Source organism: Symsagittifera roscoffensis, chromosome 9 (genome assembly GCF_963678635.1).
Source record: "Symsagittifera roscoffensis chromosome 9, txSymRosc1.1, whole genome shotgun sequence".
Classification (NCBI taxonomy): domain Eukaryota; kingdom Metazoa; phylum Xenacoelomorpha; order Acoela; family Convolutidae; genus Symsagittifera; species Symsagittifera roscoffensis.
In genome coordinates, this window is record NC_087070.1 from 38,094,544 (window position 1) to 38,114,451 (window position 19,908).

At 35.4% G+C, this 19,908-nt stretch overlaps 1 protein-coding gene across 15 annotated transcripts in view; it reads left to right on the forward strand.

The window, feature by feature from the left end:
- LOC134854085 (uncharacterized) overlaps nucleotides 1–11,899 on the forward strand; it is a 45,566-nt gene extending 33,667 nt beyond the window's left edge. For 12 of the 15 annotated variants that reach the window (XM_063870159.1, XM_063870160.1, XM_063870165.1 and 9 more), the window contains 4 exons: nucleotides 1,706–1,744; nucleotides 3,215–3,250; nucleotides 3,543–3,675; nucleotides 11,643–11,899. In XM_063870159.1, the coding sequence (XP_063726229.1) occupies nucleotides 1,706–1,744; nucleotides 3,215–3,250; nucleotides 3,543–3,675; nucleotides 11,643–11,710 (276 nt within the window). In that variant the 3' untranslated portion in view covers nucleotides 11,711–11,899. The remainder of the gene's footprint in view (nucleotides 1–1,705; nucleotides 1,745–3,214; nucleotides 3,251–3,542; nucleotides 3,676–11,642) is intronic. The other 3 variants (XM_063870169.1, XM_063870174.1, XM_063870170.1) reach the window with 2 other exon arrangements.
- Nucleotides 11,900–19,908: the final 8,009 nt, after the last annotated feature.

The window sequence follows — 19,908 nt, forward strand, 5'->3', positions numbered from 1 at the left end:
GCAACTCTCCGACTTGACACACCTCTGACTCGGAACCTTAATTGAATACAAACACGCTTCATACAAATAACGCTTCTTGATTTCCCGTATTTTGAATAGCATGTATACTGAACTTTTCAGTTTTCTAGCCCTAAACAACTACAAGGAGTATTTCCAAAAAAAACGTTTCCACAAAAACTTATCCAAGCAAACGTTGGAGCTATTCTGCCCAACACCTGGCGTTATCTACAAAACATATACAAAGTTTTCCAAAAAAGCAGTCTCCAAGCTAAGTCAAATAAAAAGAAGCTTAAAACGTTTTTGGCAATTGGTTTTAAGCTTTCTCATTTATCAGTGTAATCTTTGATTAACATTTGAACTCTGTGAATTCTCTCTCCCAATGATAAAACTTTTGTTGGCTGCAGTCATCAAATTTTCGAAGATATAACATTGACAAAAAGCACTCACAGAGTGTTTTTTGAAGTGTCGGTTTTGACAGTGATTCTTGATCGAACTTAAATGATCAAATGCAATATGGTAGAAAACAAACAACCAAACAATTTTTTTTTCTGGATGAAATTGTTGAAATACAGCTTTTATGAAAAATTCCTTATATTTTGTATACAACTTCAAATTTTACAGCAGATACAGTCAATTGTATAAATGAAAAATAGCTGAAATTAAATATCCGAACCTGAAAATTGATCAAGCTGAAAAATTGTATATTGTAGCGCTACATACTCGTTTTGGTAAAAGACTTTTGTAAGCAGCAAAATTAAAATTAAATCCGTGAGATGAGAAGAAAAAGATATCAGACAGACCTTTAGAAACCTTGGAAGGTCTGGCAATAGCAGAATTTTTCCTTTATGTTTAAATAATTGCTCACCAGATATAAAAACTCTTTTTTATCCGCACCTAAGTAATTTTGAAGCCTTAAAAATTGTAAGAAATGTAGGATCAACATTACAATCTCCCCCCTAATTGACCTACCATGCAATTCTCTCCCCAAGCATGAAAGAAAGCATGTATGATTTCTGAAAATTAACTTTTTATTGAAATATGCCTTTCATATAAAAGCACGAATAAAAATGGTTTTTGCATTTTTAAAGCGGACTTGCATTTGTTTTAATTTTTTTAAAATGATACCGTCATTTTGAACGAATCTAGGCTAAACTCAAAGTTACTTTATGAAAAACTCATATTTCCCCCTAAATTGATTTTGGGGGATTGTACGGTTAATCCGAAATGTGTTTGCATCCCTTTTAGTTTTTAAAGGTTCAATACTACTCAGAAACTCTAAGAACGAGCTTCTAATTTGCCAAAGCCTATTCCAGGTTGTACATGGTTTCTATAGGTCTGTCTAACATCTTTGCCGTGTCAAGATCTTGAGTTTCATTTTTTTTTCCTGCCAAGTTCTTTCCACAAAGCGAATGTGAAAGACTAAAATATTCCATTTGTCAGCTTGCTCTATTTGTTTCAGATATTCGTTTTCAGCTACTCAATATTTTACATTGAGATTTAAATTAAACTAAAATTGAAATTTGAAGTTTTGTACAAAACGGAAGGAACGTTTTCCAAAAAATCTGTCTTCCAACTGAATTAACCAAAAATGAGGCTTAGAAAAGCTTTTAAAAAAATTATTTGAAACAATCGAAAAATCATACTGATCCGCCGTTTGAACGCTATCAGATTTCTATTCATTCCTTATAATTTGGTCACTTTTTAGGTAAGTGGAAATTTCTACGAAATCATGTCAAACAACCAGGTAAAACATTGTTTCTTTAAAGTTTAAGTTACAAACATTTGTGAAAGTGGAAAACAGCTATGGCTTAAGGTAGCTTTTATCGGTCGTTTTACATGCCTCAAATACTCTCACAGGAAATCATCAATTTTCGTTTCCAGAAAGACTGATTAAAATACTTTGGTTCTCCAAAATTTTTACGGCAGGGCATTTTCGGTAGTTTCACTAACTGACTCATTTTTAAATTGACAAATGCCTGACAAAACTTCAGCTTTTTATGGCCAATTTTTAAAGCTGTCTGATTTCTACAAGGTCTCAAAAAATCCTTAAAAAAACAAATTTAAATAAAATTATGATTTCTTAGAAGGTTTTTATCTATTTTTCCACTTTCTTTCATCGATTATTGTAGTCATAGCTTTTTGAGTTACAAAAACAGCAACCGCCCGGCGCACAGATAAGGCAACCACCGACAATTTATTCAGATTCAAATACATTCAGTTCAGCCAAAAAATCTCAGACAAATCAGTCAAAAATTAAAGGGCACAATGTTTTATTGTTATGCAACAATTAGTATGACATGTTTATATTAAAGGTACAAAATTGGTCATAAAGGTACCGGTAATTGGTCTTGCTGTAGTTCTTCGCATTTTCCACGAGTTTCTCGTTGACAATTAAATATTCGAGTATTACATGTCGAATAATGTAACTGACCATCAGTCTCTCTATTTTGATCTCGGGTATTTTTAGTCTGCATTAAAACGTGTTATGAGCTTGGATAGAGATGGTTACTGTGTCGACACGAACTTATTGAAGCTTTCATTCCATGCCTCCATTGCTCTATTTGTGCGAGATTCACTACTGAGCTCGTTCCAATTAATAACGTTCCAATCCGCAATGTCGATTTTCGCTTTGATGCGTCTGCTTCCTCGACAGGCACCAATACCAGACAATCTTTCAACACTTCAGCTAAAAAAAAAATTGACCTTAAAAAATTTTAATTTCGGCTCTATTTTTATGGTTTTGATCAATATTTGAAAATTGTATAAGTTTTTGTCGAGTTTGATTTTTTATTCTACGGCTACTATGAGTTACTGTTGGTTTTATTAAAATGAATTGTTTTATGTGCATTTGAAAAAAAAATCTCATAAGCCGTCTAATTTTTTGAAGCATCTAAAGGCTTTGATGTTTTGCCGCAATTTTTGCTCGCCCGTTTAAAAACGTTGAATTTGTCCAAAAAATCTGACCAAATTGTTTCACTGATTTTGGCTGATTTGTCTTAATTTGAAAATAGTTGAACTGTCTGTGACCGAATACGCAACCGCCCATGTTAACCACTCGACTAACTTTTTTAAATAAAAGTTAAACGCCGTTTTTGAGAAAAAAGGATAAACTGAATGTTACATACACAATTCAAAAACAGAGTAACATACATTTTATTCATTGTATTTTGATTATATTTCCAAATGGGAGCTTATTTCTAGTTCTGACTTTTAGGCAAACGTGAAACCTGGTAGCTTAGTTGGTAAACGCGTAAGTATAGAAGAACAAATATATCATCAAATGTATTTTTCAGATTAAGAGAAAACTGAAAAAGATTTGAAAACAGGGTTTTGGGAAATTTCTGATCAAATAATTGCATGTTAGGTTTGTTGAGGGTTTCTGTTTCGGAAATAATCTGTTAATTGAGTGCATATTAATTGTTTAGCGTGAATGAATCATCTTTCCTTGCTAGTTATAAAACATACGTAGAAAAAAAGAAAAAAATTAAATAACCGTTGACTTAATAAATAAAGTAGGAAATGAACAGGTATGTTGTTTGCAGGACGCTGAAGTTGTTCCGTCGTCTACCGGAATCAGCCAGGGAGAGCTAGCCAAAATAATCGAGTCAGGGGCTAAACTGGCAACTGACGCCGTGCCAGATCATCAGGCACTCATGCCGTCTACAGGATCCACTGGTACGTCCCACTCATTATGCTAATCAGATCAGGTGGGGTGGGGGGGGGGGTAGACTCAGAGAGGTTGAGGGGGGGGGGGGGGGGTAGACTCAGAGAGGTTGAGGGGGGGGGGACGCGTATTGCTTTGTTACTATTTCAAGATATCCATTTTTGACTGACCGGCCCAAAAATTTGTCCAAAAACACTTTAGGCACTGATGTATACTTATTTTGAGGGGGGAGCGCTCGCCTAAAAAAGCGCAATTTTTTGGTCAAATTTTTCCAAAAAGTGCTTAAAAACGCCTGTTTGGCCTGTTTTTTTTTCTTAATTCCGGCGCAGAAATATGGTCAAAATATTCTCTTTATACTGACTTGGGAATGTTCACTCACAAAATCAATTTAGTCGACCTTGTCATACCGCTACTGCAGTAGCAGTATTTATTATACGTATGTACAGCCAACCTCTGGTGTTAAATCATTATTTTATGGTACGCTCAAGGTCATACATAAGTGATGACACTGAGACTAAGTGAGAGATCAGAGTACTTAACAATGATCTATCTCTCAGTACATAAGAAAACAAAGAAAAGAGAAAATCTAAATTCAATATTCAGAATACAGTATTGAATTCCAACTTGTTTTCAATTCGATATCGCAACGCATATCACATGGCGCAGCCAGCAGGATTCGCAGCTCAAGACAACAGAACGGATATGGGAATCCCGGTATTTTGGGCATCAGCGAATCTAGACCCTCCGTAGCAATTTAAAATCTGGTTCGAACAATTTCTCATGGCGGTTACGGTCAAAGAAAATGTGAACCCAGAGATTATTTTGGAAGAACCAAAAGACATATTAGAGGAACCACCACCACGCCCGGAAACGCCCAGGGATGGGGAGAACGAAGATGCGAGGAACGCCAGAATTCTTAGAGATAAACTAGCTAGAGACAGAGTAGCATTGGAGAACGAAGAGAAAAGAACAAGAGGCCCACGAGTCGGACACAATGTCTTCTACAACGAAGTACAAAAGAAATTGGTGTCACGACTATTTCTATCTTTGGGCACTGAGGGAAAGAAAAGATTCCTACAAAAGAATCCGCACGCAGAAATATCGAAAATGACGTTCAGAGAAGTAACAGAGTTGGCAGAAGTCTCGTTTCAAAAAGTGAAATGTGTAACATACGAGAGATACAAGTTATTTACGAGAATGCAAGAACCTGGAGAATCTCTGGAATCATTCCACGCAGCGTTAACTGCTCAAGCAGCCCGATCAGAACTAGGAACATTGGAAAATGAAATAGTGCGAGACTTGTTCATCTCGAAGATGAAGAACATGACATTACAGGACACGTTGACATTCGAAACCCTGGATCCAGAGGAAGTTCTAAAAAGGGCTATAAAATTCGAACATAGCAAGTTAACCACAATGGCATTTCAAAAGACTAATGCTGCGGCGGCAGGAGGATCAAGTAGCAATTACACATCGGGTGTAAGAATAAAACAGGAACCTGTAATGGCAGTTCGAAATTTGGGGGGGAAAACCAAAACTCCAAATAGAAGAGAAAATAATAACAGACAGAATAATAACAAAAATCAAAACACGAAAACAAAACCATGTAATAGATGTGGAAGGACGTTTGAACAATGACACCTAAAAAATTGTCCAGCGATGGGAAAGGACTGTAAAAACTGTGGTAAACCAAATCATTTCGCTAAAATGTGCAGATCACAACAAGTAAGTGAAGTTGCGGAAGATTCGGAAGAATCGATAGTGGAATGCGACCAGATCAGTGAAGGTGTTGGGTCTTGTAGTGAATTTGAAGTCATGTTGATACAAACTCAACAACCGGAAAATGAACGAGTTTCAAAATATGTGAAAGATCGAATAAATGATATGAGAAAAGAAACAAACGGCAAAGTGGTTAGAGTTCAGAAAATAGACTCTATTCGAGATCCAACATTGAACCGCGTAAAGTCACTAAAGGCTATGGTACGAATAGATAACCAGATTATTCAGCTAACAGTGGATACTGGTAGCCCTGTTTCATTTCTTAACTGGGCAACGACGAAAGAAATCATGGAAAAATCAAATAAAGTGAGATTCATACCGTCTGACAAATTGAACTTACAAACAAAATTTGTGGACTACAACAAACAACCGATCAGTATCCTGGGAGCCCTAAAAACCAATCTGAGGTCAGCGGGCTGGGAAGTTAAGGGCGCAACCTTTCTGGTATCAGAGCGAAAAACTAGATGCATCATGGGATTAGACTTGCAAGGACAAGTGGGAATAGTGACTACACAAAGAACAGCGCCAAAAGAACTCACCAGGTTTGACGTGCTCATGTGCGAGCAGTCGGAAGGTTGGAAAGAAATATTTTTAAATAAATTTAAGAACTTATTCGAAAGGCAAGGCATTTCTAAAAACCACATCGTCAGTTCAAAATTCAAATACCCACTATGTCCGATACAAGAAAAGGGGAGAAGAATCCCAATTCATATACAAGATAAAGTCGAAAAAGAAATCGAGAAGTTATTGACAGAAGGTCATATAACAAAACTTGATAAGTGTACAAGTGATTGCTTTATCGCCCCGATTGTGATAACAGTAAAGAAGGACGACTCAATAAAATTGGCAATGGACGCGAAACCAATCAATAGACAATTGTTCAAAAACAAATACCAAATGCCAAATGTAGATGAACTTATTGATGGGGTAAGCCAGATTGTAACTGAAAACAAAAAGGGTACGCTATATTTTTCGGTGTTAGATTTGAAATATGCGTACAGTCAACTAAAATTAGCTGCGGATACAGCTAGGCAATGCAACTTTAACATTGTGGGCGGAAAAGCAACCGGAACTTACAGATTCTTGACAGGACTCTACGGACTAGCAGATATGCCAGCTGAATTTCAAAAGGCTATGGATAGAACCATCAATCACGCTAAAAACACGTTCTGTTTTCTGGATGACATACTTATTGTGTCAAAGGGAAGTGAAATCGAACATGCCAATCTAGTGGAAGCAGTATTAAAGAAATTGGATGCGGAAAACTTGGCACTGAAACTATCAAAATGTGAATTTTTCAAACAAGAAGTGAATTGGTTGGGTCATCATCTCTCAGAAGAAGGGGTTAGACCGAAGATCACTAAAACGGAAGCGGTAGTAAACTTGAACCCGCCCAAATGACAACTAAGGTCATTTCTAGGAAGTATAAATCATTTAGCTAAATTTATACCTAACGTAGCAAGTCTGACAGAAAAATTAAGACCACTTCTTAAAGAAGAAAATCAAAAGAAAAAGTTAAAAAACATGAAACTACCGGTGAAAAAATTCGAGTGGGGGGATGTTCACACAGAAGCATTTAATGCTATAAAAGGAGCTGTGGCGAATATTACGAAAGTGCATTATTACGATGCAAATCGTGAAACACGAGTTAAATGCGATGCTAGCCATGATGGACTAGGGTCCACTTTAGAACAACAAAATGATGAAGGGTTGTGGGTCTCAATTTCGTTCGCATCCCGATACCTAAATGCGCAAGAAAAAAAATATTCAACAAATGAGTTGGAATTATTGGCAGTTGTTTGGGCAGTAGATAGATATAAACACTACCTTCTGGGGAAACCATTTACCATCGCAACTGACCATAAAGCGCTTACAACAGCACTGGATGTTAATCAATCGAACAAGACCTACCAATCACGCCTAACCCGGTGGGTTGACCGGTTACTGCCGTATCAGTTCAACATAGTTCACATTCCGGGGAGGGACATGGGCATAGTTGATTATTTATCGCGTGATCCTTTCAATGATCCCTGGCCCGAATCAGAATTAGACGAAAAGTTTGTAGTAGCAACAATAAACTCTTTTCATGAAGCGTTCGACTGCTGGAACAGTAGGCTTAAAGATTCAAGGTCGCTCAACCGGAACGAAAACGTTCTAGAATGTTCTAGAAGGAATGTTAGGAAACAGTCATCAAGTAATGGTTGCTATAGCAACCAAAACGGTCAAAACCGAACAAAGCTCGACCGGAACGAGAGAAAACAGTTTCCACGACTCCAAAAACAGCTGAACACAACAGTTCAACAGAAACAAATCACTCTTTTGTCAAATCAACCCAGCAAACAGTCAGTCTTAAATAATTGCAAAACGAAAAAACGACCAGTACCGAAAAAAAATAGAAAAAACAGACTCAAGAATCGAGATGTCAGAAAATGCAAACAGAACATACGACTGGTGGTCCAGCCCACCACAAGATTGGCGGAACGAGGAGCGTGAAGAAAGCCTAATGGACCCAAATGGGAACCGATCATTTTCCACCAATAACGAACTCTCGGGAGAGGAGGAGATCACAGAGACAGTACAACGTACGAGAAAAATTATACGAGGAGGCAGAAAAAATAGGGACAGCTCAGACAGCGAAACACGTCAAGCACAACGAGTAAAATGGTCACTGGAACCGGAACAACAACGAATAGCGGACCAAAGACTGCTCTCATTCTGGCAGCTAATAGGCGGAGAAAACAATGTTCAGGAAAATCGAGAACTGGTGGCCGATACTCAAGAAGTCAGGGACAATTTGGAAGACGAATCAAGTCCAACATCGTCAAAACCGATCGCATCGACAGAACGAAAACTCAGTGAGGTGAATGTATTAGAAGTCGACCTTACAACCACAGAAGAGGCGGAGAGTGAGGAGGAAGTATGCTCAATTCAACCGCCAAAGGGTCTAGGAAAATCAAGACTGCAAAAGCAGCAACAAGTAGAGATTCTGGACAACCTCGCAAAACTGTTCGACAAAAACTTACTAGCAGAACTGACCACAGAAGACACGTGGATGGACCGCCTCAGGAGAGTGGTAGAGAGAAGGGACAAACAAGGATTCGAATTGATGGGACCCTATACAAATCCGTTGTGGTCGCAGATGGCAGTTCAGGACGACTGCATCTTAGTCAATAATCGGCTAGCGGTACCAGTTCAACTACGACAAGCTGTCCTCAAACGAATACATCGGGGACACCCAGGACAGGAAGCGATGTTGGGAGCAGCGCAATATCTGTGGTGGCCACACATGAATAAGGACATCGTGAATTTGGCAGAGGAGTGCCGTAGTTGTACCAGATATGGTAAGAATGTTAAATACCTTATTTCGAAAAATTCGTCAAAACCACTGCCACTGCTCACGCAGCCGGGACAGGAGGTACAACTAGACTACGCGGGGCCTATAGAAAATCAGAAAGGAAAAAAAATCTATCTTTTAGTAGCTATTGATCGATTCTCAAAATTTCCATCAGTGAAGGTTACAAAATCCACAAGTGGAAAGAGCACAGCAAAATTCTTGAGATCATATATCGACACACATGGAGTCCCTGAATCAATTCGCTCGGATCAATTTTCAGGCTTTAAGGGAAAAACTCTAAAAAAATTTTGTTCGGAACTTAATATCGAACAAAAATTCTGTCCGGTGGGGGATCACAGAGGTTGTGGGTTGGTTGAACGTACAATTCAAACAATAAAAAGAAGACTGGGAGTGATGATGCTCGATGAAAATAATAAATCAATCAAATTATGTCTCAGTATTATAATGCGAGATTTACGATGGAACAAGCAGAAAACAATTCAAGTATCCCCGTTCCAAGCACATTTCGGCAGACTACCAAAAACAGAATTTAAAATTGTGAGGGATAGGTTTTTAAATAATTCTGATTCTTTAGACAAACAACACTTGGAACGCTCAGCACTGACTGCGTCTCAAATGAAACGGAGGATTGATCAGTCGAGAGAGAATCTCAAGATAGTGCGCAAGGGACAACTGAGCAGGGATACAAGCCCACTGCACAAGCAGCAGATAACATCGGACAGAGACAAAGAAAGAGCCAAAGCCCTAAAGGAATTGTTGGAGGCAAATGCCCGATGGAACTACGAAAGAAGGGATGCAGCTAAAAATGACATCAGGAAATTAGTGGACGAGACAGGTCAACTCAATCCCGATCTTCGAAAAGAAATGATTTACTCTTGGGAAAAAGGATTCGTGGAAGATAAAGTAGAAAACCAATGCAAGTCACCACCCAAGACAATACTTAGAAAGGACCCTCTAAGGAAAAGCGGACAAGCCCTAACCAGACCATTAAAGGGGAAAATAGCTTCAGAAACGGAATCAACAATTAAGACATCGGCCGGTTCGATCTATAGAAAATCGGACATAGCTCAATCAAAAACCGTACTTACACAAGAAAAACAGAGAAGCACAAGTAAAAGTCCATCGTCGGAACCTACAAGAAAGTTCAAGCGAGTCAGTTCTCCAGAACTACTAGAGGAACTGGAATCGGAGGATGAACTCCAAGGAGAAATGGAAATTGCAAATGAAATGAACCCAACAGAGCGCTTTCAGAAGAGCCAAACAATAGTCACTTCTAAGGACACAGAAGCCGGGGGAGGACTGAATCTTGCAATAAAAAGAGCTAAACCAAACCTGGCGGGACCAAAATCAGCAGAGGAAACAAACACGAATAAGCCGGAAAAGAGCGGAAAAGAGAAGAAAAGCCGAAGCAAGCAACAACAGGGAACCAACGCAAACCAAACTGCGACTGCAGTCAACTCGGAACAAGAGCAAGCAATATCTAAGCCGGATTCGGTCACAGCAGATACCAAAATCCAGTCGAGCTCTACGCCGAAAATCAAACAGCGTCCGAAACTGAAGGGCATTGACGCGCACACCCCTTTGGAAGATATAGTGGAGACGTTTCACAATAGAAATTTGGCACCGTCTGACTGGGAGAAGTACGCGGACCAACTGTTAAAAAGAGGGGTGCAGCGAGTTGCGGATGAACTTAGAGAAAATCCTCAAAAAGGCTCAGAATTGGATACAAACTTCGAACCACCACAAGGATTCTCGGACGAATCAAGTGCGGAAGAGTCAGGTGTTCGACGAAGTTCTAGACAAACAAAGAACAAAGAACCCAAACGATTCGGAGATCCGATAAAACATTCAATAAAAGAAATATCCGAAAATCTTACAGGAAGAGGTCTTTTAAAGGAGGCACTTAAAGAATACAGAAACCAACTGAGAGATTTCAAAGATCGGGACGATAGACCCTTGGAGTCAAAAGTGCGACGACTCGAAAGACATTTATTTATGCGAAAATTCGGATATGCTACTTTAGATGAAGGAGTAGATTGGAACCCGAGTTGGGAAATTGAGCTGGAGGAAAACTGAAATTTACATAATCCATCTAAAAGACTTTCTTCAGAACTGAGTAAATTGAACTCTTTTAAATAAATTATCCTACTGATGTTGTATAATTTATTTCTTTCACCGAGGGGGGTGTGTCATACCGCTACTGCAGTAGCAGTATTTATTATACGTATGTACAGCCAACCTCTGGTGTTAAATCATTATTTTATGGTACGCTCAAGGTCATACATAAGTGATGACACTGAGACTAAGTGAGAGATCAGAGTACTTAACAATGATCTATCTCTCAGTACATAAGAAAACAAAGAAAAGAGAAAATCTAAATTCAATATTCAGAATACAGTATTGAATTCCAACTTGTTTTCAATTCGATATCGCAACGCATATCACAGACCTAAAAAAGGGTCGACAAAAGTTTCGAAAATTTTTTGAAAACCCCTTCCCCCCACAAGAAAAACTTTGATTCGCCCCCCGATGCTAATAGTTTCAATATATGACCTAAATCCGTTATGCCGAAAAAATTTAGTCTCTTATTCGTGTACGAAATCTAATAGTTTTTCTAAGAGAAATCTAATAGAAATCTAATCAGCGTAGTCATTAACTAATAGAATATTGTTCTTAAAAATATGGTTCATCTGAAATTGATGGCAACAGTTTGTCATCATAACTAAAAGTTAAATATTAGTTAATGACAAATTGTCGCAATCAGTTTGTCAGTAACTTTAGTTTTACGCAAAACTGTGAAACTAAAACGCAAAATGGCCGAAAAAATCTTGTTGCGGGTTTTAGCTAGCCTCTACACGATTCTGGAAGGGGTGAATGACTTGATTGCGAGATTGGATCAAATTTCAACTTGAAGATGCAACAAACACCTATTGTCTCACCAACTGCAATCGACTCAGTTGAAAAATAACATCAAAAAGCGGTGACTTGCTTCTTGATGTGTACATGAAGAATGAATAAATTGTATTATCAAATTAAGGGACTTATTTCAAATCTGGGATTATAATTAAATATCGCTTGATTTAATTAAAGGATTGCACATATTTTTTTATATTTTGAAGCAAAACATATACTCTATTGCTTTTCTCGCGCCACTAATTGCTTAAAAATTTTTGGTTCTCAGCTGTTTAAAAAAACGGTGAACTTATTGATCTGACGGATCTACTTAAAAATCTCCCCCTATTGTATCGGCTAAAGAATCTCGACCCCTGTAAAAAAAAACAGTAAATTCGCACTAGAGTGTTGTTTGTAATATCGAGTTTTGCTGCATTCTGATCGGTCGAAAATTCGCTGCAAGTAATCTACTTAACAATCTCCCCCCACCTTTCTTGAAAAGGGGGGGGGAGATTGTTAAGTAGATCCGATCTGACTTTCGAAGCTAGTAGTGAAGTTATTCTTGAATTATTATTTTTTGATTAATTAGATCAATTTAATTTGCCCTCAAAGTTGATTTATGAACAACCAGTATTTCACCCCCCTAAATAAATAAGGGGGGAGGGGTTTGTACATCCGAGTCACATTAATTTGGAATTTTTTATAGACCGAGTTTACCTTTTTAAATATATCATATAAAAGTCATTGATGCTCTTAGCTAAAATTTGAAAAGAAAATCAAATATAAATGAGGTATTGAAAATCGCCCAATCGGTCCATTTGGGAAAATAAATCCGCGTAGTTGTTCCGACCATTTAAAAATGGGGACAATTTTTGTATTTGAATGTTTTAGTTTTTTCTTTTTTTCTTTTTTCTCCACACAAAATCAGCTACCACAAATAATCATTGGAGAGAGTTGGTTGATATATCATATTAAAGCCCTTGCATTCGTGATTCAAACGACATTTAAAAAACTCAAAATAATCCAGTGTCGTGAAAAACCGCTTTGAATTTTTCGATTTTTCGTCTTAATTCAAGCGAATAAAGCGAGCGAGCAGGCATACAATAGCTTAATTCAATGCGTAATAACTTAGCTTTACTCGAGTAACGTTAGATTTTTTGAAGTAATTTAGCGCCTTTTTTGAAACAAAAACATCAGAAAGCAAAAACTACAAAAAAATTTGAAAACAATTAATTTTTTTTGATTTTTTTTTTCGTTTTTCTAGACATTTTTCTTGAAAAATAGTTTTTCAATTTGTTTATTTTACTTTGACTCTCAGATATGCCGAAAATTTTCAAGCTTATTTATTTAGCAACGACAAAAAAAAAACGCGAATTTGAAAAAAATATATAAGAATTTAGTCTGCTGAACGTTCAGTGCTACTTGCACAGTAGCCGGCTATCCCTACTTTTCTGAAATTTTGTTTAAACGCAGAAAAAAATACTGCTACCTAATCCGGCTCGAAAAAAAGTCCTTGTTCATTCAGGGTATGGCTTTTTCACAATAATGCGCTAATAGATCTGAAATATATCGTTTTGCAAATTTAACTTACCTGCGAGGAAAATTTTTGAAAATAGTAAACGATCTATATTTTTTGAAAACAATCAGTAATTTCGAAGCAAATTGTTCTTGAAGCACCTGAAAATACACTAGAGACTTCAAGAATTTGCCCTGGTATGACCATTTAAATTATCATAGGATATCAAGCGTGGCATCTTGTTAAAGCCCTAACAGCCATTATTTGCAGCCTAAAAATGTATCGAAATTAGTCTCCATGTTGAACAATGCGTAACTTCAAGACAGATTTTCGAAAGGTTTTAATTTTCCCAGTTATACAAAAATGGCTTCTACACAAAACCACAATTGAACCTATGATAATTTCGTCAGGTTTTTCAAAATTAGTTGATATCAACGAATCCTGCGCCATTTGTTTTTCAAATTCAAAGTGGTCCGAGCAATATCATCAAACAGTTCCTCAGCAAAAACTTTCGAAAATCAATTTTCTGCTGACATTTATTTAAATTTTTTTCAGGCTATTTTTTAATATCACAGAAAAACTGCATGAAGCTTCGAAAAGTGGTTTGTCCGGATCAATGAAATACATTCATTCAAACAAAAGATTTAATTGTAACCATCAGAATTACTTGTTCATTTCACTTGCTCAAAAAAGCACACTGCATATTAGCTATTCTTTGACACTGCAAACAACTTATGGAAGTTTTTGAGATCGAAGTATATATATCTCAATTGAAAATATTTTTTCATGATAAAGCAATTAACACACTCCGAGGATTATTTAAGGCACTTGGTTTTGCATGCAAAGAAGTATGAAAAACTAAAACTACTGGAAACAGTTAATAAACCCTTGCGGTTATCGGTGGATTCGTTATTTTAGATTGAGTTTTGGTAAACAATTTGATCAATTTTTTTCCAATAAAAACGTTGTTTAACATTTTGGGTTGCGCTATTTAATAATGTTGTTCCGACAAATTACAGAAATGGGAAAAACTATGGCACAGGATCTGTGGGTTTTATCTAATATTAAAAAACTTAAAAAATTATCATAAGCTATCAAGCGTAGTATCGTGTAAAAACCTGAACAGTCATAGTTTGCAGATTGAAAAACCTATCGAAAATTTTCTCAATGTTTAAAAAAGCTTAACTTGCTTTTTAACATTTTAAACATCATCACATTTAAATCTCTGGTCAAATCTTTCAATTTAGTCTGAAAACAAGCATGTCTCAACACTTAGAAAAATTGTTCAATTTTTTAGAAAGCAAATAACAGCTTCTGCCAACGTCGAGACACTTTTTTCAAAAACTTTTGAGTTCCAATTTTATGAATAATGGGCCTTCTACACAATTTGACTTATTAAAAATTTGTCACGTTTTCAAAATTAGCTAAAAACAGCGAATCCTTCGCCAATTTTTTTTTCATTTCGGGAAGTTGTGGCAACGATATGGCAACTTATTTTGTTTTTATTGGTTTTAGGGACCTTCTCTTGGTTGTGCTCACTTTTTCAAAAATTGACTGATCTATTGTGAAAATCTTAAAAAATTTTTGTTCAAAATAACTTATATCTCTTTTTTCAAGGTCAAAGTTTTTTTGCGAAGTATACGTTATAAAGTACCAAAAGTTTTTTAAACCGAAACAAAGGTTGAAGGATTTCTACAATTACTTTTTTTTCTGATCTATATATATATATATATATATATATATATATATATATATATATATATATATATTCTGCGTGATTGACTTCTGAAGGATCAATCATAATTTTTCCAAACTGGTTCGAAATATAAGTTCATTTTCTATTTAGAAACTGAATCGACAAATTTTCTAATTAAGCCAAATATTTAAAAATGATATACAAAAATAACTATTTCTAGTTTTTGTAGCTTAGAATTGGTTTCAATACAATGTTATACAGAATCAAAAAAGAGTATGTACAGATTTGTACACGTTTTAATTCGGAAAAATAAATGAGTTGAACAAAACTTAACTTCGTTTTGGCATGAAACACAGCATCAGCTAAATTTATCAATGTTTCAGCGCTGAGAACCACAAAATTTGTCAGACAAAAACCAGCTGCGTTTAATCAATGACAAGACTTGTTGGCACATTCTGTTCATTCTCATTTTTACAGTTTCTGTGAAATTGGTTTGTCTGATGAAACTAATTATTCTCTTTCATGCTGTGGGAGCCTACATAGGTCTCTAAGTTTTTTGGAGATTTCCTTTAAATCAAAGTATTATGGTACAAGTATCACTTCGAGTTAGTGTAGCTGAATGCATAATGCTGATGGAAGTGTTGTCTTCAGCAGAACCTTTTCGAAAAACCATTGAGAATTCAAATTTTTCATCACTAAAACTTGCTTTTCGGGTACAGAGTTTGGAAGTTTATTTCTCTACCTTTTATGCATCAGCAATGATTTTTGCTACTTGATTAAAAAATGCAGCTTTTAATCGTTGAGAGTGATCGCTGTTTTTTCAATTTTTTAATGCTAATTTTTAGTCTTGACTCAAAACAGGGTTGTAGTGAGGCAAAAAAATGGCGAATGGGCATTTCAGGACTCAACAATTGAGTCCCAAAAGGACTTCGTGATTTTTTACTGTGGGACACGAGAGAAGGCGCAAACCTATTCAAAATTAAACTTTGCCAGGAGAAGAGCACTAAACGTTTTTACTGAAACCATTGAAACAAAAGGAATTGCTATTGAAAAAATGATAGAGTTGCGAAAACGATCTCAAGGAACGGTCGGTAAATTCTTTCTCAATTGGAACGTTTCATGGTTTTTTTGCTTATCACTTGTTTAAATTCTCAATACTTTGAAGTTTTCGAATCGGCAATTAAAGACCAAAAACTTAAACTCCAAACCAACAGTATTGAAAACAAAAGTAGCTATCCTTTCCGTAAGGAAACCTTTCTTAAAACGTTATCCCTCCTGGAAGATAAATAATGAAACTATTTCTTTTATATTTTTCGGACTAATTGAAAGCTTATGAAAAAAAAATATTTTAAAGAGAGATTTCAGCATTTTTTTTTTGCTTAGCACTTGGGAAACCTTTGAAGACCTTATTTACATTTCCTCTGAGCGTCTCACACGGTTTCGTGCCAAAAGATCTCCAAAAAAGGAGATTTTTAGAGGGTTGTACGAAAAGTAAAATTGAAAATTTGATATTGTACAAAACGAAAAAATAAACGATAAAAAGCTCAAGAACGAGGTAGTTTGACTCACCTAAGAATCACTATGTGTTATTTGACACAATGTAGTTTTTCAAAGATTATCTAGCTTATAGTTTTTCAGCTTTTTGAAATAAAACATGCCCCTATAGTTGACCGGGGATGGGTACAAGTGTGTTATATCCAACATTCATAGTCAAATTTGCTTATGATGACAAAAAAGATATTGTTTCTATAAATATTAAGAACTTAAGAAACTTAAACACATTTCCAAGACTGAGTTTCTTCATTTTCAGCACAGAAAATAATCATGGATTTTTTGATGCTTTAAAATTATCATATGTGAAGTGACAAGTTTGCAATAATTTTAATCGTTAGAGAAAAAAACAAACTGAGAAAACGTACTATTGCGAAGTGGTTTTGAAAATTTGTTGTGTTTTATAAATTTTTCGAATTAAAAACTTTTTTGTGGACCCTTTGATATTTGTTGGTTGGTTCAAATTAGGTAAACGATGAGTACTACCTGCAATTTTGCCGAAAGACAAAAAAGTTTTTGAGAGAGAACTTGTGATCTCCACGCCGGAGAAACAAATACAAAAATTCAATTAAAAATTTTGTGGGCGCGGACACTGCAGAGGCTTACAGCAGATTCCATTAGTTGAGGATTTTCCAAACTGACTAAAAAAATTGATTTAAATTTTTAGAAAAATTCATATCATTTGACCTTTTTTCTGTTATTCAATTTGAAATAAAACCACACCCAAAAAATAGTGCGTTTTAATTAAAAATAATTGAACACTACGTGAAGTAAAACTACTATTTTGAAAAGAAGAACATTGAATAAATCGCGACTTTTGTGTTGTTTCCAAAAAAACGAATCGCTGTTTTCGAACCATACAATTAAAATAATTGTAATCTTCTCTTCATTGCCCGCTGATAAAATCAAATTTAAGAAAAGAAATCAATATCCCTTTTTATGAAAACTTTTTAATTTGAAAGTTAAATCTTTGTTAAACTACAAAAAAAACTAAAAACTTTTTTTCTCTTAAATAACGCAAGGAGACTAAACAATTCGAAAAGGGAAAAGGTGCTTCAACCTGATAAAAATCAGTTTTTTCTTAAATACATTAGGTTGATTAAATGGAAAATTGTCATGGTGCCTGTAATTACCGGAACAATTTGAGCCATTTTATCCAAACGTTTCATCACTAGAGAAAAAGAAAGACCAGCTACAGCTTCATATGAGATCATTAAAGTTAGAAGCAATGATTGTCGAAAACAAAATTCTGAATAAAAACAGCCTCCAACAAAACCTGCATCAGCCTGCTAAACTATAAAAATTGTAAATATGTTTAAATGAAATTGCAGCATATAAAAAGAAGCGAATATCACAGGTTGGTAGCAAAAACAAATTTGAATCAACAGTTGATTTAGAGAGCGATATGAGAGTAGTAAATTAATTTCTTAATATATGAAAGTTAACCGCGTGTTGAGATCTGATCTCGTGATATCACATCGAACGATTTTAAAAACATTATGCGGTATTCAATCAAGTTATTAGTTTGAGCTGAAAATTGAAAATTTTTTTCTCGTAAAAAAATAGAATAAATGATTTATAAAAACCTACATTAGTCGGGAGGATCCTCAATCTTCTGTCTGTTCTGTCTCACATAAAAAAATTAGTGAAACTGAGCCCTAAAGTTGTTTCTTTGTCTTCAAGTTTTATTTTTGTTTCATGTTCCATTCCTTTGTTCCTCAAGAAAAAATCTCACCCAAATAGAGAGTAAATGGTCCCATTTCCTTGTTGAATACAAGATTTGTTTCCAAAAAATTCTTTAGCTCAACCTCTAGTAAGTTTTGAGACTACTTCACCATTTACAATCTTTGTCACATGAAGATATTAAATTACAGCATGCACCTGCTATCCAAACTACAATATCGTCATTTTTTTCTAAAGTCAATAGCTTCTCTGAACTAGACATTTTTAACCTCAGCCGTCTTGGTCTGAAGAAAGACCCACTGTTCCACGTTCATTTCATGAAAACAATTCAATCTATTTGCTATCAGCAAGTATATAACGACCCATTAATGAAAAATAAGCCTGTGTGTTTTCATCTAAGTCTAATCGAGAACTCACAAGTCTTCTTACCAAAAAAAGATCACCGTCGTAGCAAAACTAAAATTGCTTCACAGACTTATGTTTTTTTTTATAAACAGAAATTTTGGAGCCTTTTTTGTGTGACGTCTGTTCTTTAAATAAAGTTCGAGTTTCAATTTTGCAGCGACGAAGATCGAGTTTAGCTCTTGCAGCTTTTTATGTTTATACAAGATCACATCAAACGATTTTTTCACTTTGAACTATCAAAAACATCTATCCATCTGTTTTTCTCACGTCATGTCTATCTCTTCTCGCTATCAGCTTTCCTTGTGACTCTAGGATGCTTTGTGATGACTGAATTATTTCAATGCACTGTCGCTCTTGCTTATTTTCTCCTCCTTTTGCTCTGCTGTCTATCTGTCATTTCATTTTTTTCTCTGCGACTTTTTTCCTCGATGGTCTGTCTTTTATGTGATTTTATCTCTGCGACTAATTCACAGAAAGCTCTCACAAATTTTTTTAGGCCTGTCATTTTTGATTTCTGACACTCAGTCAGGCAACTGTGCTTATAACCTGAAATTGTAAGTTACTCAATCATGTTCCTGATTTGAATCAGAAGTGGGATGTGACGTCTCCTTAAACTCAGAGGTTTTTTTCTGAAACTTAGCAACGAATAAGCTTTTTAAAATATAATTGTGCGTTTTTCTTACGCAGATTCAGGCAGATTTATGCAAAATAAGGAACGTTTTAGAAAACAAAAACCAGGAAAATTAACTTTATAACAATGTTCGCGGCAGCACAACAGAAAAAAAAACAAATCAACTATGAATATTTTCATTTTTTTAAAATGATTTATTGTAATCATAAGCCATTTTGCTCCAACCGAAACTAAAGCCAATCAAAAATAGAAAGAAAATTTCGATTACATAACAAACTAATTTTATGGTTGGAAGCAAAAAAACGAGTTGGTTATTTAAATTGAATCAAGAAACAAAATTCTTGAAACAGATTATCTAGAAACTGAAAAAGTTGTTTGGATTGATTTTTACAAATAAAAACCAATTAATCAAAGTAAGTCTAAAAGCGATGCAGAAACGGAACACTATTCAGTGAACTATTGGATAAATGCAGCAAATCAGCGAACCTAGTCAAGAAAATAAATAAAAGCTGAACAAACTCCTTGCATGCAAAGGGTATCAGTTTAACGACAAAGTTTGAAACGTATCAAAGTTTGAAACACATCAAAAACTTTTTCTCCAATTTTTTTTGTAAGCAACCAAAAAAAAATTGATTTCTTTTGGCAAGTTTCCCACAAAATAAATTTTTCAATTTCTTTCTAGCTTGAAATTAAAAGACTTATTCAAAAGAATAAAAAACGGAAAGAGACATCGTTA